General features: G+C 46.3%; 2 protein-coding genes across 3 annotated transcripts; one reads left to right on the top strand and one right to left on the bottom strand.

Annotated features, from left to right (window-relative positions):
• The first annotated feature begins 508 nt into the window (after window positions 1-508).
• LOC139804762 (C-type lectin domain family 4 member E-like) lies at window positions 509-6,697 on the top strand. Its single transcript, XM_071762329.1, has 6 exons — window positions 509-781; window positions 1,427-1,522; window positions 2,559-2,645; window positions 4,606-4,757; window positions 4,976-5,106; window positions 5,397-6,697. The coding sequence occupies exons 1-6, from the start codon at window positions 745-747 to the stop codon at window positions 5,554-5,556; spliced, it is 663 nt and encodes a 220-aa protein (XP_071618430.1). The 5' UTR covers window positions 509-744; the 3' UTR covers window positions 5,557-6,697.
• A 2,368-nt stretch (window positions 6,698-9,065) lies between these two features.
• On the bottom strand, window positions 9,066-18,330 carry LOC139804755 (C-type lectin domain family 4 member A-like). Of its 2 annotated transcripts, XM_071762305.1 has the most exons (6): window positions 17,810-18,330; window positions 14,416-14,532; window positions 11,527-11,619; window positions 10,770-10,921; window positions 10,418-10,542; window positions 9,066-9,687 (listed from the first exon to the last, which is right to left on the bottom strand). In XM_071762305.1, the coding sequence occupies exons 1-6, from the start codon at window positions 17,874-17,876 to the stop codon at window positions 9,543-9,545; spliced, it is 699 nt and encodes a 232-aa protein (XP_071618406.1). In that variant the 5' UTR covers window positions 17,877-18,330; the 3' UTR covers window positions 9,066-9,542. The 2 variants fall into 2 exon arrangements, with proteins under 2 accessions (XP_071618406.1, XP_071618416.1); XM_071762315.1 differs by lacking the exon at window positions 11,527-11,619 and having other exon boundaries at window positions 9,438-9,687; window positions 17,810-18,026.
• Between the last annotated feature and the right edge of the window lie 4,121 nt (window positions 18,331-22,451).

Genomic DNA, 22,451 nt, shown 5'->3' with positions numbered 1-22,451 from the left:
TTCCTTACCCTTCTGCATTTCCAGTCTCTGTGCAAATCATTCTAACTTGAGTCTAACTCAATATTCACTTGTACATTTCTTTCATGTGGTAATTAACCAAGTGTACCATGCCACTGATTCTTTTTTAGCCACTGTCACGTTTACCATTGCACTTTGTTCCCTCTATATTGTTGAAACACGGTGTTACTTCTGTCTCCAGTGAAATGCATTCTGCTCATTCGCAACAGTGACTTCACATGGGGACTTGCCCAGAATGAGTCACAGATTCTCTCTTTCCTGTCATTTTCCGACTCTCTTACTGGATGTTGTGAGTAGGCTTAACCCTTTGCTAGCAAATACTAACAGTGGTGGCATTTTCACACACATACTCACTCAGAGGTGAAGGACAAGCACCAAAAGGTAAGGCCAGTAGTATGTTCTGTGAGACTGCCTGAGTATGTGCTAAAGGAGGATGTTTGAGATTATATGATGCTACTCTTCATCTGTTTCCATTTCCCTTTGTAGATTTCTGTGTTGCAATGAGGATCTTTTAAAATGTCCTAGCTGATAAATGATGAAAATTCCCCCACCTCTGTCTGCTCTAGGGAACACTGAGAACATCTGCACACTGGATTAGAGACTGTGGAGGCTCCTCAGCAGTGTGGGAGCTGCCCAAGTGCAGTCTTTGCAGTAGGAAAACTGCATTCATGGCCACATTGGTGATGTGGACTCTCAGTGGAGAGGAGTGATACTGAGTTAGAGACAATGAATCACCGAGAGAGAATCAGTCCTGGAATCTCAGGTAACCACAAACCTTTTATTTCTGTCCTAATGTAGAAGAAGGATGAATGAGATGGGGGAAAATACAAGACTGGGATAGATAATGGGCATGGTATTGTGTCTGGCCTCATACAGAGAGAAAGGGCTTAGGACAAGGGCAAAGTAGCAGATAAAGGGAACTGGAGAATACACAGGCAGGGGGAATGACCTTTTATCCAAAATCAGGGGAAATGATATTTCAGGCAGACTGAGGTCTGTTATTCCCTTCAGTGTTTTTTCTGTAAACCATGGGACTGGAAAGTGTTGTCCTACTAGAATAGGCAAAACTATCTGCATCAAGATAAGCACAAACCACTGCTCCCATCTCCAGTGTCTCTTAGGGAGAACTTAGCAAGCTTCCAAGTGTCTGTTCTCCCTGAGGGAAGAATCTCTTCTGTGTGTCTGGCTCTGCCAGCTCTGAGCTTTGTGGTCACTTCTTTGGCTCTACACCTACTGTGTAGATCTGGCCCACTGATGGTGATGGGCAGCAGGACCTGGTCAGGGTACCTGGGAGGTCTCCCCAGTCCTTGGAGCAAGAGTCAAGGTTGTTGAGGTACACAACCTCACAGGTTATCCTGCCCCTGACTATGGGCTGGGGGATTCCCACTCTTGCCTTCTTCTTTTTCAGCCCCAGCAGAAGAAAGAAGATGCTCCTGGTTGAACCCCTGGGTCTTCTTTATCTCTGTCCTTGTCATCAAAACTGCCTTCATAACCATTTGCCTAGGTGGGTTCCAGGATCTTTTAATTCTTCTGAGTTGAATAGAGCAGTTGATTGCCTTTTGTCAGATGGAAAAACAATATCCTAATCCATCTGCCAGCAGGCTAATCCCCTTTCCCACCTCTGCCCTCTTAGGGAGTAGGATCCCTTTCACAGTTAAGGTTTGTTCCCTGGAAGGGCTTTCCCATTGGTCTTCTCACTTTACCACCTGCCTGAATAAAGCCAGGCCTGGATAAAACCAGTCATCCCCTTCCACTAAGAGGTGAGAAGTCTCTTTAGGGCTAGAAGGCATCTTGAGTAGGTTCCCTGAAGGCTGGCTGGCTGTTGGGTGTTGGTTTTCCTGACCTGGTCTCTTTCTCTCAGAGCTCCCTGTGACTGAGTTGCAGCCAAGGAGCCAGTGTGAGCTCCTTGGAAATACCTGGTACCAGGCTGCCCATACTTTAGCAAGGTGAGGATGAATCCATCAAAATGCTCCAGTTGCATCCCACCCCTACTGCCTGGAACAACTGAAAGATAAATCCTTTGCTTGTTCTGTCCTGGAGTGTTGTATTGCTCTGTGATCATTTTTCTGTGCTTCTTGACTCCATTGGGTGAAGCCTTAACACTCAACCCTCAAGAAGCCTACCTCTTCTGGATAAGGGTAAATGTGATGCTCAACAGCTGAAATTCTGAGGAAGATTAAAAGGGAACATATATTAATATGCCACCTTTATGAAGCTGATCCCATGACTTCTTTGACCTTCCCTGACCCCATCCTCAAAGGATGTCTAAGTTGACTTTGTCATCTGGGAAAATGTGTCTCTCATCCAGCAGAGGAGAGAGGAGCCCATCTGATTAATGCCTGTTCAAAGGAGGGGATGAGCAGTAGTGGGAGAAGCGGTCTGCAGTTTCTCATCATCTTGTTCATACAGATTTCTGAGTTTATTGATGTAACAGACTCTGGGGAGGGTCTAAGACAGAAGAGAGAGGGCAGGACAGGTTGCTCATGAATGAGGAGGAAAGGATGACTCAAGTACTTCCCATCTCTTTCCTCTCTTCTCAGTTGTTTTAGTTCATGGAAGCTATGGCCAATACAAGACTCTGCTGCAGAACGGTACAGAGTGGCACTGCACCCCCAACATATCTGCAGGTAAACGTGAGTGATGCTAAGAGCCTCATAAGCAACACTAAGAACCTCACCCAAATTTACTCTGGTGTCAGTCAGCCTTTGAAATTGGGAATGTGACTGTCATCCAGAGCTCAGTTGTTTTAAGGAATGAAGCTGGAAACTGAGGAAAGAAAATGCTATATGGCACAACTTCACTTAGGATGCTATGAAAACATGTTCAGGGCCAGTGGAAGAGGGTGGCTGGTTGCAGGCTGACTTTTGACCACCTATTCTACTCTTCCCTTCTCACTGGTCCTCAGCCAAACCCTCAACTCTTAGTCCAGTTCACTTACTTAGTGGAAAGTGCTTCATCATTTTGTAACAGCTCATCCCAGCTCCACTCCCTGTGCTGGCTCACTGCTCGTTCACACAAGCATCATGGTCAGTGTAAGGGACAGAGGCAGGAGTGGAAGGAGGATGCTGTTACACAGTTGGGAGTACCTGGAGAGATGGCCACAATCACACTTGAAGTGATGGCAATGGGAAGTGTTAGATCTCCTGCAGTGTAAATTCCCAGAGACAGCTCAGAAATCTGTTCTCACTTGTGCACTGCATCCAGAGCAAGCATTAGCCTCTCAGCTTGCACAGAGGCTGACCACTGCATCTGAGCTAGCTGTTCAGTCCATGGTGAAAAGGTGTCTGCAGGTATAAAATAGGCATGGTCCACCTGTTCTTATGGTAGACACGTATGGAACGCTACGTTCTACATAGACTCTGTTCACTGTTCCCTGCAAAAATAAAAGCCTGAGGCATAAGCATATTGATCAAACATCAGACAGACTGGCCCAAATAACACACTTAAGAATCCAGAAGAAATTGTCCAGCAGTACTTCGTTATGTGGGGAAACTTTCATTGTGTAATTAAGAATGGACTTAAAAGCTTTGGAGAGGAAGTGATGGCTTCAAGACATCCTCCAGTGAAAGATCAGAGATCTCCAAGTTTCTTTGACTGCCTGGTTTCAATTTTGCATATTTTCTGATGCTCTAGTGACAGAATCTCTCTACAAAGGTACATAATGGTGCATCTTGAGTGGACACACTGTATAAAACCACAGGCAGTTAACAAAAGTTTTGGTAGTTGTTCCATTGACTGAACTCTGCTTCCTCCATCTGATGCCAAGAATGGGATGTAAGATCCTGTGCTGTGAAGACATCTCTTGAAGGGCACAGAGTTATCTGTGCCCACTCTGTATGAATACGATGTGCTTGCTGGAGAACTGATTTGGCCAGAACATTGTCACCACATGCAACACCTTGAAGAGCTCCTGAGTGGGAAAGGCCCTGTGAGATCTGAGATTCAGAGCATTTTTTTAAGGCAGCACATACATGGGTGTATTTGTTGACTTTATTGGATCAACTTTTCATCCTGATATATTCTGTACAGACATATGTTAAGAGCGTAATATATAAGGTGCATAGATATACAGCCTCAATGCATGCAGCCTCCTATTTTGAGATAATTCATCTGTTTTGGTTTTTTTTTTAATCTGCCAAATAAGACTTTCTGGCTAGGAAAACCTAGCCTGTGGTGGCAGAAAGGCTGTCAGAATAGTTTACTGTACATGCCTGTCAGTCAACATGATCTGAGAGCTGAACACTGGGACACCTCTCTGATGGAGGTGTTCCCAGAGAAGCATGACCAAACTACTTCCCATCTTTCTTCCTCAGGATGGGTAATGCAGAAAATGTGTCTATCACCAAACAGGGGTTGTGTAGACATGGCAGAACAGACAGAAAGGGACAGGCACTTCAGACAGTGGCCTTGAATGAGAAATCAGGCTGTTGACAGATTTACTTGCGAGGGACGAAAGCGAGGGTTTACTTTTGTTTGGATTAAAGGCATCTTTCAACTGGTCCCTAATCCCTGAGACCCTATGCTGCACTCACTGAGATGAAGGACAGCACACCTTATTCAAAAGCAGGACTTTTTTTCCCTGCACAGAGGAGAGCTGGACGTGCTGCCCAAAGGGCTGGAGACACTTCCAGGAAAAGTGCTATTACCTGTCAAATGATTTGATGTCCTGGGCTGAGAGTGAGCAGAACTGCACTGGGATGGGCTCCCACCTGGTGGTGATCAACAGCAAAGCAGAGCAGGTAGGTTCGGTGCTGAGAGAGGGGCACGGCAGCCAGAGACACGGTGCCAGGCCATGGAGGGGACCCAGAGCCCCTTCTTGCTCCTGCAGGGCAGAGGGGATGTCCCTGCTGCATCCCTTCAGCACCACCTCCCCTCTGCCACCGACCCCTCCCCACAAGGCCTTCTGCCACCTCTCTCTGCTCAGTCCTGCACCTCATGGATGTTGTGTTTTTTCCAGGAGTTCCTCTCCAACTTGGCAAAAAGAGTATCTACCAAAGCCTATGAAACAAAATTCCTCATAGGCTTAACTGCTAACAAATATGGGCAATGGCAGTGGGTGGATCAAACTCCATATACACAGACAGCCACGTGAGTATCCCATGGGGAGTGAGGAAGGTCCTGTAATTCACACCCCTATGACTAAGTGACCAATACACTGTGTAAGGCAGCTGTGTATCAGAGCGTGCATTCTTTCCCTAACTGTACTATAAGTCAGAAAACTTGACTGGTTTTCTAGTCAAAAACCTAACTAGTCTTTGCCTTGCCAGGGCTCCTGATCTCTGCCACAATAATATTCCCCTTTCTCTTCCACAGCTGAGTGACCTCTCCCACAGTCATTCACACCAGTGCATTCCCAATAGATAAGCTTTCTTTTACAGGTTTTGGAAACCTGGAGAACCAAATTTACTCTTTGTAGAAAAATGTGCTGCAATTCATATCAAGGGAAAAACAGACTCCAGCACTTACAGGAACTGGAATAACATCCCTTGCTTAATAAAATGCTATCGAATTTGTGAACTGGCAGTGAAAATTGTCTGAGGATTGAAACTCCACTTTGGATGAAGGACTGAAGAAGTATACTTCAGAAACAGTGAAAGGAACCCACACAAAAGCTTTATTGTCAATGCTGTGAGCACTTCTGGAGAATCTTGTGTGGGCAAGCCTGTCACAGAATCCCATCTCTGAAGGGACTCAGTTCTCAGATTGTGACCCTGCATCTCTTTCCAAGCTGAAGATCAGTCCCAGTGGAATTGCTCAGGCTGATCTCAAGGACCTCCTGTGCCCCTTTTCACTCTTCTCCTTCATAGATGGGTGCCCTGATCCTCCAGTGCTTTCCTTGGCTCTTTGTCTAGTCGATATCTCAATAATTTGGAAAAGGCTCTCTCACTGTTTCATGAAAGGATACTGTTCCTACAAGCCACTGGAGCAGAACTTGAAAGAAGAGCACATAGTGGAGTGTGCTTGGCCCACCCCTGAAGGGAACTTAGCTTATTCATGGCTTATCTTTAACATTTCCTTCCTTCAGCATATCCTGTATTGATAAGTTTAAAAAAAAAAAAACAACAAACCCTGTCAATAAATTTTAGTCTGCTCTTTGTCTGAGGCTGTCTTCTGCGTGACAAGTCCCAGCCCCCCACATGAAGGTTTTAATTTTGCAGTGTGTTTGGCACCTGCAGGAGAGTGTGCAGGACTGACCAGGAGCAGCAACAAACCAGTGTTCATCTGCAGGTCATGTGAGAAAGGCTGTGAGCACTTTCAGAGAATCCCATGTGAGGGAAGCCACAGAACAGGGTGTAGAGTAGTCAATGCCAACAACCATTTGCCCAGTATGTTGTGGAAAGGAGATGGATTTTGGAGATCCTGCTGAGATACGTCGCGTGATTAATCATGGCAATGAAGGGAAGAGAAAACAAACAAATAACACATGAAGGATAAAAGCCAGAGTCTCCCCTGGAGGGAGGGATTAGGAGGGATTTCTAATGTGAGGTGAGAGAAGGGTAGAATACCTCTGTCAGACACATCGCTGCAAATCAGACACAGAGAAGTCTTGAGCAAGTGCTCTGCTTCTATCAAATTCCCCAAACCTCTGTCTATATATTCCTCCCTTTCATCAGTGACATCTGTACTCCATGAAGAACTGAGAGTTTTCAGTTTAGGAATAAAATTACACCCTGAGAAATCAGCTTGGTTTGTTTGTTGTTTTTTTTTTAATTAATGAAAAATCTGAGCAAATATTTGTGTCATTTCCACCTGAACAAGTGTATTTGCCAGGTTTCTGGTTTAGTTGTTGGAGCACAAGTCATTGGCTGTTGCAAGACCTCTTGTTTTCTGACATTGCTGGGATCTTTTCACAGTGGAAAAAACTGTTGTCCTGTCCAACGTAACAGCAAACAAAAACATTACAATGGACTTCTTTTCCTCATTTTCCCCAGCTCTGTTCTGAAAACCGCAGCAGCAGGGTTTTGGAGAAGAAAAAGGGCAGATAAAACACACAGAGTGTGACCCTTTTCAGGTTTTAGAGGCAGCTGCAGTTCCAGCTGCTGAGAGGTGTTATTGGGCAGAGCAAAATTCAAGCCAGAAGGATGGTTTACAACAAAATGTAACTTGCTAGAAATAGTGTCCATGCACAAAAGTTTAGAACACAAAGTGTTTCTTGAGATGTCCTGACAAAAGGGGGATCTTGGTAGATGATACTGAGTTTGTCTGTAGAATCACCGATGGAAGTTCCCGATCCCACCTCCCTGCAAAAACAGGCACACACGTGTGCACGCAGACATACACATGCATGTACCATTACAAGCCCATTCTTTTACATTAGTTACAGCAAATGAAGGTAGACAGAGGAATTGGACTTTGTGTTATGGTTTGAGGAGGGCCAGACTGATTTTACTGTACTGATATGAGAACCTAAAGAGAGGTCCTTTAGGACCCTGAGGGATCTGAGAAGGGCAGAACAGAGAGGGGTCAGTTTTGTCTCCTGTTTCCTGCTATACTCTATAAAACCAGGCAGAACAGAAGTCTACTCCCTTCTTCCTTGATGCTTAGTGGAGCTCAGAGGTCTCAGAGAGAGGTTTCTGCTTTTATCATCAGCTTGCCTCATGCTCTGCTATAGGATACAAATCAGGTGCTGGGAAGAGACATGGACCCCTTTCCCAAGTTGGCTCTGCCACAGGGGCCCTTTGGACATTTATCTCTGCAATCACTGAAATCAGCTTTTGTAGGTATTTGTTTCTCATGCCACATGCTACTGTCCCTCCCCATTCCAATAAATCTGCTCCAGTTTTAGCTTCCAGCCTCGAAGTCTCTCTTCCTTATCCCCCTTTTATCTTCCCTTGGGAGGGTGGAGGAGGATAACAGAGAACAATTCTGTTCTCCAGTTTTTTGTTTACCCTGAACACTAAACCAAGACGTCCTGCCCCTGCTTTGTGCAGCCGCTGTTGAAGGATAAGGGGTGGAACTCTGAGCAAGAGTTTCAGCCATGCCTCTGAGTAAAGCCAATGCCCTTGAGTAGTCCACCCCAAGAGAAGTACTCATGGTTTAGACAGGGATGGACTCCATACATAGTAGGTGTTGGCACAGATGCAGAATAATGCAAAAGCCTTCCTCTTAATCTATTCCTCTTTGATATGGATTTATCTGGAAGAGGTAGATTTTTCCAACATCTGACAAAGAAGCACTATGTCTCAAGTCTGTCCTGGTTCAGGAGGCAGCAGATGTCACAGCAAGAGGCAGAAGTAAAGATACACAACCAGGTATTAAAATTCTCAGAAAGTTTCAGAAGGAATATTGAACCAGGAAGTTGGGTGGAAAGGACAAAAAATTTATCAGATTGGCATAGTTCATTATGGCATGTGCAGTCCTTGTTTTCAGGTGGACATTCTGGCCACATCCCAGAACATGATCTGGATGCTCACCGTTTGAACTTGAGCTGGATTTCAGGTGCACAGTGGCCACTGGGATAATCATCACCACCCAGGAGCAGCTATCAGGGGTGTCTGGAAGCCCCAGGGGAATCAAGCAAAGAAGAGCTCAAAAAACAAACCCTGGGAGAAGGGCTGAGTTGGCCCTCAAGAAACTCCCTACTGAGAGGAGGAAACTCCTCACACATGCTCATTCTCGTCATTGGCTGGAGCTGTGGACATGGAGCAGCAGCAGCTTTGCCTCTGCTGGGCTACAGGACTCAGGAGCTCCTGCCACCACCCACCTTCTCCCATTGATTGGCTTCAGAATCCAAGTCTGCTGGATACCTTGTCTCTAGCACCATTTCTCCCCTCTCCTGGGGGGCACAGAGAGAGGATTCTCCTCATGCTTGGTGAACCAGGTGCTGGTCTGACTCCTGTGCCCAGTCCCCTCCAGAACTTTTGCCTGTGTGACAATGGAATTATGGACCCAGGCTGTGCCTCAGGTTTACTCTCACAGGGCAGAGGCAGCTTTGGTAGTTGTGTAAGGCTCTATGCTGGCACAGCAACTTCTTCTGATACTGCTTATACAAAACATCTGCAGTTTAAGAAAGGGAAAGGGAAAGAAAGAGACACACACAGCACAGAGCCTTTTTCATTGATCTAATATTGTTTTTTCTCTTGCATACAAATTCAGTATTTGTTCAGCAAAACCAGTGCAAGTCAAGGACATTCTCTGTGTGCCTCAGCAAAAAGCAGACACTTCCACTCAAGGAGACAAAGGAAACTGCAGCTCTGAACATTTGTCATCCATCTCTGTGTCTTCTTCCTGGAGAACTCACCCTCTTTTCAGACAGTGGCTGCTGGACCCACTCAGACAGAAGAGCACACAAGAGCCTGGGACCTGTTTTAATGACCCTGAGCCTTCATGAGTTAGCAGAGATGATATGTGCACTGGGGATGCTGGACACAGGATAATCACTTCCACTGACATCATCCCACCCAGCACAGTGAAGATGCAGGCACCAGCCCCTCCCTCCCCATCCTTCCCAATGTTGGGAAAAAAAAAAAAAAAAAGGCCCTGTGCTTTTCCCAACTCACTGCTGGAAACACCATGTGTTTCCATCACACAGTCACTGCTTCAGCTTGACAAATTCGGCAATGATTACTGCAGCTGACATCATTCCAGTTGTTTTGTGACATTTCCCTTGTATGGATTACAACACATTTCTCAGGATCCACATTACTTGGTTCTCCTGCCCGCCAGAACCTGAGACAGAGACAGACATGTTACTCCTTCGTATCATGTTGCTCCTTGGAGTTTACAGACCCTTAAACAGCCACGTTACTCTTCACCTGGAAGAGGCTGCAGCAGGATGCAAGGTTTGGGGAGGAGAGAGAAATTTTCCAGATGCTGATTCACAGACAGAGTCAGCACCCTATCTTCCTCCTTCCTCCACACAACACAACAGGGCCATGGTCAGTCCTGTTGAGAAGAAGAGCTCACCACTGCTCACCCCACGCACTGCACACCCAGCACAGGCAGGTGTCTGCCTCTAGGGAAAGTGTGTCCTCCAGAGCAATGCACAGCAAGGACAGCCCTGGTGACCTCTCCCTGTGCCCCCTCTCTCCCACAGCATCACAGGACTTTGCCAGCCTGTGCAGGTACATGCACAAAACCATGAGAGGGGCACTACTCAGGTCTGGCAAGGTTGGTCATCTCTGAAGGGTCCTTCCTGCTGGTGAGAGGGAGCTGCTTCTGTACCTACAGCACTGGTGGCCATGTCACAGGCTCAGTTAGTTATTTACCACTATACACGTGGCAATGTATGAAACTGGTGTCCTACACAGTCCTCTCCTGCTCGATCCTCAGCCTCTCACAAGGAGTTCACAGAATTTGCAGGGCTGTCTCACCTCCCTCTCATGCCCCAACAGAGCCTTACATTCTCCTTTGCACTGCCAGGAGCCACACCAAATGCTCTCCATCTGAAGATACTCACGCTGCTGTCTCACTAAGAGGAGTCCCATCCAGCCAGTGCCACTGTCCCACCTCCTGGGCACGCAGGCCAATGTAGTAATTCACTCCTCTTAATGAATATTTATGTAGCTCCTCAAAGAGGAAATCCTGGAAATCAGAGAGAAAACACAACATCCATGAGGTGCAGGACTGAGCAGAGAGAGGTGGCAGAAGGCCTTGTGGGGAGGGGTCGGTGGCAGAGGGGAGGTGGTGCTGAAGGGATGCAGCAGGGACATCCCCTCTGCCCTGCAGGAGCAAGAAGGGGCTCTGGGTCCCCTCCATGGCCTGGCACCGTGTCTCTGGCTGCCGTGCCCCTCTCTCAGCACCGAACCTACCTGCTCTGCTTTGCTGTTGATCACCACCAGGTGGGAGCCCATCCCAGTGCAGTTCTGCTCACTCTCAGCCCAGGACATCAAATCATTTGACAGGTAATAGCACTTTTCCTGGAAGTGTCTCCAGCCCTTTGGGCAGCACGTCCAGCTCTCCTCTGTGCAGGGAGAGACCACAGAAATGAATGCTAATAATTGAGATGGTGACTGCAAGGATCCCTCTTCTCCAGGGAAAATACTCATGTTCTCCTGAGCTAACTTTTTATGACAGTGCTTGGAAAAACAAGGATAGTACAGATACTTCTCCCAGTTGCCTTGGGATCTGGCCAGGAAGCTTTGTGTACACGAGTCCATGGTAATCCTTGTAACATGATCTCAGGTCTTGACACAGACAACGTAATTTTGGTGATCTGGTTTGACCTCTCCTTGTACAATCAGTCTCCTTTAGGCATTGAGCCCCAGGAACAGGGAATATTCTTCCCCTGACTAGAGCTGCATTTGCTGACCTCCACTGTTTACCTTCCCTGTGCTGCTGTGTGCTGTCTCTTTTGTTCTGACAGTGCTCACAGCCACCTTGTCCTCCAGGACATCTTTAAGATGGCCCTCTCCTCCCCCTAAGCTGCTAGCAGGAAATACTTCATCTTCCTTCCTCTCTCCTCCATAGTCTGCAGGCTCTGCTCCCACTGCTCCTTGCTGTCAGAGCAGACATCAGCACTCCCTGTCCCCATCCCAAGACCTCCTGCCCCCTCCCAGAGCTACTGACCTTTGCCAGGCAGCACCCCGGAGACACACTGCCACTCTGTGAATTTCTGCTGCAGGGCTGTGGGATGAGCTCTGCCACGGGAGAAGGGAGCGACTGGAAGGGGAGAGAAAGGCAGCAGGATTACCCCTTCCTCCTGGCTCTTCACACACCACCTCTGGGCTTCACTTTTTCCCCCCATTTCCCCACCAAGCACCGTCTCAGCATTGACTCACCTCGGGCTGCCCCTTTCCATTTCACAAGTGCTTTTTCACAACTTCTGCTCTGACAGCAAAGGAAGAGGCACGTCTGCCCCCAGCATCCCACAGCTGCCCGTGGGACTCCTCATCCCACTCTCTGGCAAGATCTAGCCAGGGGAATGTGGTCAGCAAAGCTAGAGAGGCCAGCAACCCACCTGAGCAGTGCCAAGCAACCAGGTTTGTCAGCAGATTCTATCCCACCACCCGTCAGCCCCCTTCAGGTGCTGAAGAGCTGAAGGTGTGGAGTTAGTATATTCTTGGTCCAAAGCTCTGGGAGAACTGTCCCAAAGAAGTGGCAGAAAGAAACCATCTTCCATTTCGGTGAGCAGAAGGACCACTGGGACATCATCGTGCTGAGGACATGCTGGGCTGGGTGGGATTGCTTCCACCCAACCACAGACATTTACCATGTAGGTACCTACAGACAAGCTGCCTGTCCACATCTCTTCACAATCAGTAAATAAAAGAGCAGTGCTTCAGTAGCACAGTTTGTCTCTTCCTAAGCTGAACATCATCAACAGGAGTTTGGATGGGTAACACATCACCAGATGAGCCCTTTTCATCAACAACCAAGGCGGTCCAGGCAAAGGTAAAACCATACATCTACAAATGCTGAAACCAGGGTGGAAAGTAAACTCCTTACTATCCTGCTTATGCTGTGTTGGTGACAGGTGTCAGCAGGTCACATCTACAATCTAAAAGGCTTATCACTGTCTCAGATATTCAGGTATATTGACTGGAAGCTGATCAGTTTTTGCTAAGCTATACAGATGTCTATCTTAATCAAACCTTTCATTTAGAAATAGTTACCAGTGAGGGGAGCAGAGTTATCATAGTGGCCTCAGTGCCCAGTGAGTGAATTCCTATAGTGGAAGAAAGCTCAGAGGAGATGGGCAAGAGTGATTCATGGCTGACCACACCTGTTGCAAAGAAAGGTAGCCTCATCTCAACACAAAGGGGACCTGACAGTTGTTCTGGTTCAGCTCAGTGAATCAACCATGTTTTATCAGCTGAGTGAATTGCCCAGTGTGCCCATCAACAAAAAGAAGGCAATGTCATTCTAAGTGACCCGGATCAGTATGGGGCAAATCTATATGTTGCTCAGCCCAAAGCAGTGTGAAAACCAGAACAAGAAAAAAAAAAAAAAAAAAAAAAGCTCTGAAGGAAGCAATGGGCCTGAACTGGTTCTAACGCACGTATTCATCCTGGTTCACTGGGGATACCCAGTGTCTTGATGTTGAGCATTTTGTAGAGAGTGGTAATCAGAACCACGTTTGTATTGAGGCTCACCTGTGCATTGCAGTTGCTAGCCTCTGCTAAGTGCAATTTATATTTGTGCTTTTATTTAAATGTATTGCTGTATCACACTACTAAATCAAAATCCTATGTTATATCCATTAACTTGGATGAGCATATTTGCCATTGAAGATTAAGCCTTCCATGTATGTAATACCTAAAAAGATATGGCTAGGCAATATCAGACTCTAACAGCCTAGCCTAAACCTCCCCAACCATTTAGAAGAGTATTCTGAAAAGTTATACGTTTGAGAACAAAGCAATATGAACTTGTGGGAGTTGGGAACTAATAATAGCAAAAGGAACGGGAGCAGTTTAGCCTGACAACATCTTCTTCCAGAATCCATCTCCACCGTTGACAATGTGTGCAAACATGCCATAAATGATCCTTAGCAGAAATGAGAATGACCTAGTGATTGCAAACAAAAAAATCTTCATAAACTGCATGTGCAAGAGTTACTTTTTCTGATTCTAGTAGATCCTATTAGCCTGCAGTTAACACTAAGAAGGTGTCAGAGCTTGCATTGTGCAGGACTAACTGTGAAAAGATGTTTTTTCCATTATGGCCCAGAGTGCTCCAAAGCATCTTAGAGAAGCCAAGTGGGGGTCCAGCTGCCAGGTGTCTAAACACTTGTGCTGCCATCTCCACCATTTTTCCCCTCTCTGCTGAATGTAATTAAGTTCTTCCTGTGTTAGAGAATTGTTCCATGGTTCCAAAGAGGCTGTGCAAGATGGGGACCTGCAATCTGGGAACACTAAGAAGACCTCAGAGTAAACAGTGGAAGATTTGGCAAATATATGCAGACATGTACCAAGTCAGGGCAGAAAAGCCTGAAACCTTACAGTTGAAAGCCCAAGTCAATCTAAAATTCTGAAGATGGCCATGGTTCAAGTAGGGCATTAGACTAGAGATCTCAAAAAGTCCTTTCCTACCTAACTTTTTCCATCATTCTAAGTAAGAAGATGTGTACAACAGAACCATCTGGCATACTGTTGTGGTATCCTAGCTCCCATTTATCAGTTGACCAAAACACCTGGTTCAGCCTGCCTGCAACAGGGAAGTTTGTGTTGTGTTGCAGCAGTGCCCTTAAATCTCAAAATAATCAGAAAAGATTTTGCTCTTAAATGAACCTTTCAAATACTCAATATTCAGGTTTTCCAAGGCCAAATGTTGGCACTTGAATCCTTTCTCATGACAAAAGAGTTCCTGAGTAAAAGCTCCCTCCTGGTTGGAAGATGTTCCCCTCAGAGGGAGCATCTCTGGGAATTATGTCAGAGGGAACAGCTCTGATTTCTTTGCTTTTCTCCCAGCACTTCTCCCAGGCCTCCCTCCTGTAACCAACCTGCACATACTCACCAAGGAAAGCGATAATGAGGGCAATGCACACCAAGAAGAGTAGCAGTGAGATCAGCCATGGGAGACAAAGTGGATATTTCTGTGGATGATTCTCATGCTTCTTCTTCTCAGGAGGTGCTAAAAGTGAAGGAACACACCAAACACAACACCACAATGAACTATGCTTCAGTCAGCCCTCATACTCAAAGGAGAACTGCTCAGAAAAATCCAGTTTCATTTCTGATATGTAAGTTACAACATTTGGGAGAGATGCAGATCGGGACAGTGTGGTTTCTGGAGAAGGTCAGGTTCAGTGACACTGCTCACAGCCCCACTGAAGAGTTAGCAATGCCAGCTGCTGGTGTTTGGGGATGAAGCTTCACTTAGCCTCAAAACCTATTGTAAAACTAATGTCTTTCTAGACTGATCCCAGAGCTGTCAAATCCAACATTACTCTACCTGATACCTGAGAAATTCACATCAAGATTTCTTGTTGACTTCTCCCCGGAAACCTTTTCCTTAACTCTTTTGACTTCTTGCATAGAAAACTACTGGGGTAAGCTGAATGGGAACAGGAAGCAAGAATTATGCAAGCTGATGATGGCACAGAACACACTTTTCTCTTCCATCTCTGCTTTCAAGGCCAGGGGTCAGAGATTTGCTCCAGTAAAACTAGGCTGTACTAGGCTGGATGCCTGGGGAGAACAAAAGGCTGTGTCCAGCAGCCTGAGTAAAGTATCCCACTCAGATTCAGACTTGCCACAGCCTCCTGACTTTTGTCTAGAGCTATACTGACACCAGTGAGGAGGCCAGGGAAGGGGCAGAATGGGTGACAGGGAAGGAGAAGCAAACTCTTGTTAGAAGACTGTAGGTTGTGGCAGACAGACCAAGGCAGGGCAACCAGGAGGATACAGAGACAGGAGCACTCACTGGGGGACAGGTGTAAAGACATTTTGAGAGAGATTGATATTAATGATAAGCTTTAGAGAGATCTCATTCACTGTTAAGCACAAAACTCCAAGTCTGCCAGCAGCCACATGTGCCAGCTATGGCCAGTGAGCAAGACTTCCAGAAACCTGCCCTGTGGAGAAGACCTCTGACTACTTCCCAAAAGTTTGGGGGAAGTTGTTACAACAGGGCAAAAAGCACCATCTTTCATTCATTATTAGAAGATAAAACATTCAGAGAAGGACAAAGTCCAGATCTCCCTGCCCAAATAATGTTTTTCTAGCAAAATTAAGGACTTGGATCATGATCTGGAGTCCAGCCACCCATTTCACACTATAGCTCTGAGCAGTCCAAATTATTTCTTGATGTGCTGCCTGCCCAGCCAGATCTGTGCATCCCACAGCCACCTGGGTGACACAGAGAGCACTGCCAGGTTGCATGCACCTCACCAACACAACTCCAGTGCAGCAGATTCTGTGCATACTCACTGGGTTCATCTCACTGCAAAATGCTTCCTACAGTGAGTCTGCACACTTGCAATGCATCCACTATGGTCACAACACAACAGACCTGATGAGCATATGCTAATTATTTAGCATATATTGTATGCTGAATGTAGCAGATGTAACTCCAACATCTGCTAGGCATATGTAGCAGCTGTTGTGCAACACAGATGCCTGTGTTTCTACTTGAGAAATCCTGGTTAGAAATGCAGGAACTTTAACTAAACTGTGGTGTGAAATCTCTGCCACCTCCTGCCACAGACTATATGTTGTTTGATTAGTTGCTGCCTTCTCTTCTCTATCTTCCAATGACTGCAAATTCTCTTTTTTCTAGAGCCCAAGCAGAAGAAGCTACAAAATTGGAAAACCCAGGTGAGACTGCAGCAGGACTCCTACAATCTTTCAATAATTTTCAATCATAACTCTTGTACCATGAGGCTGTGAGACACATTAGCACAGTGTGCAATCATGCTACTGGACACTTCTCTGAATTCAAAGAATAAGTGAAGTGTGTGGTCACTTGGACAGGAGCACTTAAAGACAGACCCTGAGCACACACCCAAATCAGCAGCTCAAGCAAACATGGCTGGATCAGGTACCCTCAGAATAGGTCACTGGGAACATAGTAAGGAACTCCCACCACACCCACCCCACAATGGAGATGCTAGTTGTAACCAGAACCATCCAGTACTGGGGCATGGAAAACAGTGAGCTTTCAAGTCAGTCATGAGTATGTACATTCTTTATTTCCATGACTCATGCCTCAGAGAAGGCAAATAACCTGGAGCTGATGCCAGCCAGCTCTGTTTGGGATTGTAAAACTGAGGCAGAGTGGTAAATAGCCAGGTTAATACCCTTAGCAGTGCTAATAATTTATTCATTTGCACACATACTGTGACCTCTCTGGAATCGGCTGCTGTGCTGGGTCCTGTATCTACGGGTGAAAGCAATGAAACATCTCTATGTGTTCCCCCACCCAGCATAGTAACTGTAGATGATGCACAGATCAGAACACATCTTAAATTTGCACAAAGTCTAGTAAGAGCACCATTTTACAACTGTGATTTTTAATAGCAATACAGTTTTTTTATTCAGTGTGTGAATCATTTTTCAGGGGTGGTAGACATCAGTCAAAGAACTGGCTCTTCCCCCAGTCTTAGATAATTCTTCCTCTGTGTATTTTAAGGTGGTTTTTTCCAAGTCTATTGGTCCTTTAAACTTCTCTTCTCCAAGGACCATTTGTCAACCAACCAAGCACTGCAGCCAGTGCTACCTCTCATGAAGCTGCAGAGGACAACTGGCTGCTCAGCTGTAAAGAAACATGTTGGTTCTCTACTCTGCTCTTTCCATACACAGGAATCTGTAGCCTCACTTTCTCAGAGACAACAACAGTAGCAGCCAGGACTTAGGTTTTTTTACTGCCATTTGCTCTCCTGGAAGCTTTTCCACCTTTGTGACAGAGCAGACTGACTGGAATAAAGCACATTCTCTATTGTTGGCACTCAGTATTTGTCAAAAAATTACTCTCCTATCCATAGAAGACCAGATAACATAGCGAGGCAGCTACTGCTTGCATTGTACCAGGGTGAAGCACTCATCCTGAGCCCTCTGCCATTCACCGCTGCTGGTGTTGGAGCCAGGGGACTAAGGGAGCCCAGCTATCTTCCTTACTGAATGCTTACTTGAAACCTACGGTTTGTGCTTCCAGTAGTTATCTTTGTTCATGTTGGAACTCCAGCTACCTAAAGATTTCCAGCTGTCCTCTTGTAGACATTGCTTTACCCTCTTACTTCAAAACTCCTCCAGTCTCCTGCTTATATAGTGATAGAAAACTCAGTTTTCTCACCAATTTGTCAACACCACGTAGTTGACAACCAGTCACAGAAAGAAAAGTCTCCATTCCTTGCCCTTTAGCCTCCTTCCCTCCAGGTTCCCTTCCCCCAAGTAACCCACCCATTCCTTACCTTCAGCCACTGCAGCTGGTGATACATTCTTGAACTTCACCTCAGCATAAGTGATTTCTGATGCCATTTAATCACAGTGTGATCACTGATCCCTGTCCTTATTTTTGCTATGTAAAAGGTGAACCTTTTTGATCCCTTATTCCAGAGGGAGACACCAATAAGTTACGGAGCCTTTCCCATCTGCTTATTCACCCTCTGTCAAAGAAGGCTGTGCAGAATACTGGAAGCATTGGTAACTCAGAAATGATCTCAATAGATCTTCAGTTTCTTAGCTCAGGAGATCAGCTGCAGCACTATGGAAACTTGTAAGAGAGAAAAGAAATAGGAGAACCAAACCACAGAAAAGGAAGTTGCACTCCTTCCCCATATCAGCTTCTCAGCTGATAGGCTGCCTTTTTAAGATTTCTTGTTGTCTTCTTTTTTCACCCTTCTGTTTTTACTCTCTCCTCTTATCATCATGTCTGCCTTTGTTAGTAATTCTGCCATTGCTACTGGGATTGCAGCTATTACAGATCTTAGCCAAGTTAACCTGCAGCACAGCCCAATATAAAAACCATTCTGCCCTCACTTGTCTCCTGCAGTTGCACTGCATTTGCTACGTAGAATATCACATGCTATGTCTCATTCTGCGAAGTCAGTCCCATTTGGCACTAGGACAAATCTCAAAGGAGGAAATAAATGTTCCTGTAAAACTGAGACCAGGGAGAGGCATAGAAATAGTCAGAAGTTTGACATATCCAAGGAGAAACATAAAAACCCAAGCCTCCCAAAAAGCAACCACCCATGCATTGTTAGTTCTGTCCAAGGACGACACAGATCTCAACAGCTTTGAACGCAGTCTGGCTGCGTCTCTGCCCAGTGAGGTGAATGTCTGTCTCCCTCTTTTGAAGAGGGAGCCAGGAGTGGAAAGAAAAGCACAAAAATAGAAAACAGTCACAGTCACCAAGTAAGCACAGGAGCTACCAGGGCAAGGTCACCCAGACCCTCACCATTTGACCTCAGGGCCACTCTTAATTGATCTCAAGCTGTTTTCCTCCACAGCCTCACAGCTTCTCCACGCACACACAGCAAAGTTTTCTCAGAGGGAGGTTTTTGGGAGAGTTGCACTGGTTACTCTGTCCCACCAGATGGCAGTGGAACAGAAACAGAACCAAACCCTGCAGCCCTTTCCTTAGTGCTGGCACCGGGTAGATCCTTGATACTGCTCCCAGCCTCAAGAGTACATCTAGGCGAAGATTGTAAATGGCCTGCGCTGACCCTTACCCTGCACCCTATACCTATTGCCAAGAAGGTTCTGCAAGACATCTGGAGCCTCTGCACCCATCACACACTTTGCTTTCACCAGCTGGGTGAGGGACACCTCCTCTGTGCAGTGCAGTGCAGTGCAGTGCAGTGCAGTGCAGTGCAGTGAAGCCATCCTGAGGCCTCTCAGGATGGGACAAGGCAAAAAAGACACCTGGAGACAACCATAGAAGGTTCCTGAGTTAAACCCAGGGAGTACGGTCACCTCATCCAGACACTTCCTGGCACCTCATCACTGAAATACACTAGGGAAGTTTTAATGTCAGGCAGGGAGGGTTATAGCTTTGGGATTCAACTGCACACAGGAGCCTCCTCGCAGCACAGATGTCAACATAGTCAGATGGGGAAGGACACCTCTTGCTCCTCTCCAGGTGCCTACATCAACCACTTTTGCAACACTAAGACACTGAGGTCAGTATTGGCACAGTAAAGTGAGAGACTTCACGTCAAAAAATACCAGGAGGAGTTCAGTTCCTATGGGGCAGACCAAAGGACTGGGACATCTTCATTCAAAGCCCTACACTACAGTGTCTATGAGGGCACTGAAGCACAGAAGGCATTAGGGTAGCAGAACATGTCTGCATTTGAAAGCATCAGTTTCTTTACTGTCAAACTGTCAAGAGGGAAAAAAAATATATATTATATATATATATATATATATATATATACATATTTAAACCATGCTTCTATAAACTTGACCAGGGGTCAGTTTTAAATCATTCAGGAAAGCATTTGAATGACATGTTATGATACTGGTGGATATGAAGGCTGAAATGCTATTGGACTGAAGGAACTGTTTAATAAAAGCCAATAGAACCTCTGCTATGGCTGAAGCTCTAGTGATTCTGTTTAATACCAGACCCAAGGTCCTTTTTCTGTCATCTTATGGTCGCCTACCTCCTTTGTGCCTCCTGTGTGCCTCCTTTTCTCTCCCCTCCATCTCAGGTGCTCTTGGGAACACCTTTCAGATGCTGTAGTTCTCTGTGGCTTGTTCCATATCCAGGTCCAGCTCCTGCCTACATCCCACCCCCAAAACAGGTCTCCTCAGTCCAGCAGAGGTCACTGCAGGGAGACAACACAGGAGTCACCATGCTTTCTCGTCCAAAGATGCCAGCTGCTATTTCTTTTCAGAGAGCACCTGTCCTGGTTTGGGCCAGGATAAATGTGATTTTCTGTCTTGTACTTTTGCTTTCAGCTAAGTCTCTTGTAAGTAGTTGCACTTGCTGAAATTAACAGCAAGTTTCTCAGACAGTGTCTGCTTCTAGGACTGATAACACTCAATGTTTATAGTTACTGCTCTGGGATGGAGAGCCAAGGACACTGCTCGGCTCTGAGGAACATTTTACCCTCCAGAAGGAGTAAAGAGGTCCCACCTGCAGCCTCCTTTGGGGAGGAATGGACAAGATAGATGCCAGAACTGACCAAACAGAGTATTCCATCCCATACACATCATAGTCAGTATAAATTTGAGGGATCACAAGGGTCAAACCCCTTCCTGCCCTTCCTGCTTCCCCTTCTTTGCCTGTTCCCTGTTTTGTTTTGGCATCCTGGGAGGATTCCATCTGTTTGTCTGCCTGTGGTTCTGATCCGTGCCAGCCCATATCTGTGTGTTCCTGCCTCCAGTTCCTGACTGCTGCCAATTCCAGGAGTCCAGCCTGGACTTTCCCAGGGCTGCCCTGCAGCCTCGGTGGTGACGTGAGAGTAACTGGGGGAGAGGAATGTGGTATCAATTTTCTGTATATTTGTATATATTTAGTAATTTTTCCTATTTATCGTTACAGTTTCATTAAAGTTGTGTAGTTTAGTTTCCAACCCATAAGTCTCTCTCCCTTATTCTCTCTCCTTTCTTTATCAGGGAGGGGGATTAATAGAGAGGATCTGTCATTCGGTTTAATTGCCGGGCCAGTGTTAAACCCTGACAGCACCTCAGCAGGGTTAGCCGGGTCCCAGGTGGTACCTGCCCACTTCCCGCCCGCTTCCCCCCCCCCCCCCCCCCCCCCATCCCGAACGCCGGGGCCCAGTTGAAACCCAGAGATGGCAACTGAGCCCAGGGGTTGCCAGAAGCTCTGCACCAAGGGGATGCAGCACCAGGTAGCAGCACATGGTGAGGCTTGAAGAGGCAGCTATGAGGGCAAGGGAGTGCCACGCTTCTCTTTGCATCCCTAAGGCGTAATAAGCCTCCACACAAAGGCTGCGAGTTGCAGGCAGCTCCTTCCTTCAGGGAACGTTTCTTCAGACTGCTTCAAGGATCACAAAGTTGGTAGCCTACGCTAGCCAAAATGCAGGAGTCACCATCCTAGAAATGCCTGGGAAAGGGAAAGCAGATCACTGCTTCCAGCAATGACAGCTGGAAAAATGGGTGTCGTTGGGAGCCACTGCAGACACCAGCTGCTGCTGCCTGATCTTCTCACACAGAGACAGTTCCAAGGAATGTTTGTCAAGAGTCCCAACTGCAGAAGAGAACACATAGCTACAGCTAATGGCAGCCAACAAAATTAAGCTGGTTAAACCAGAAGGGCACTACATCCTGCAATATACTTTTCCCAACGATTAGCATAGACTAAGCTATTAACCTGGAAGAAAGAGACCTAAAATGGTCCCTAGAAAAAGCACCTACTGATCACTTAATGTGTGAACCACTCAGTGTATTGCCCAGACCTTGAGGCATTACAATGTCCCAGTGCTCTTTCCATGCATTAACAGCCCAGGATCTGAACCTGAGATCAGGTTCAGATCCTATTTCCTCACCAACAAAGCTCAGGAAGACTTTGGGGGTTTTAGTTTATTGTTTTGGATTTTTGTTTAATTTCCTCCAGCTGACGTGTCTCCCTCTCCATGTCTTCAAGAGTCCACAACACAGCACCAAAGGCTATGTTAAAGCGACCAAGTTTGTGTCTGCAATCCATATTGCACAGTTGTAGTAGGACCAGTTACTACATGGCTGAAATACAGGAATTTTAAACCATGGGAATAAAGGGGAAGAGGGGGAAATGCTTGTACCCCACCTCAGCTAGAGCTCTCTCAAAAGCAACTACAACCAATAATCAGACAAAACTGGGATTTTCCCTTTGACAGCTGTTTCTTGACTCTGAGTGCTGCAGTCTCTCCCCTGTTTGGCATGAACTTTTCCCACCCTTTGACCATAGTCCCTCTCACACTGAGGGCAGCTTTCCCCTGCTAAGGAAACCTGTCAATCTACTATGTGGAACACATTAAATGTTCAGGTGCTATTGCCCAATTTGATCTGCTAATCTACATTAAAGGCCTGGAATTATTCTAGAGAACACTAATTCTTAACCTAGAGAATGCTCTTGTCTACAACATTTGAGACCCACAGCCA

Source organism: Heliangelus exortis, chromosome 1 (assembly GCF_036169615.1).
Source record: "Heliangelus exortis chromosome 1, bHelExo1.hap1, whole genome shotgun sequence".
Lineage (NCBI taxonomy): Eukaryota > Metazoa > Chordata > Aves > Apodiformes > Trochilidae > Heliangelus > Heliangelus exortis.
Note: the sequence above shows the minus strand (reverse complement) of the source record. Positions and strands in the feature narration are given on the sequence as shown.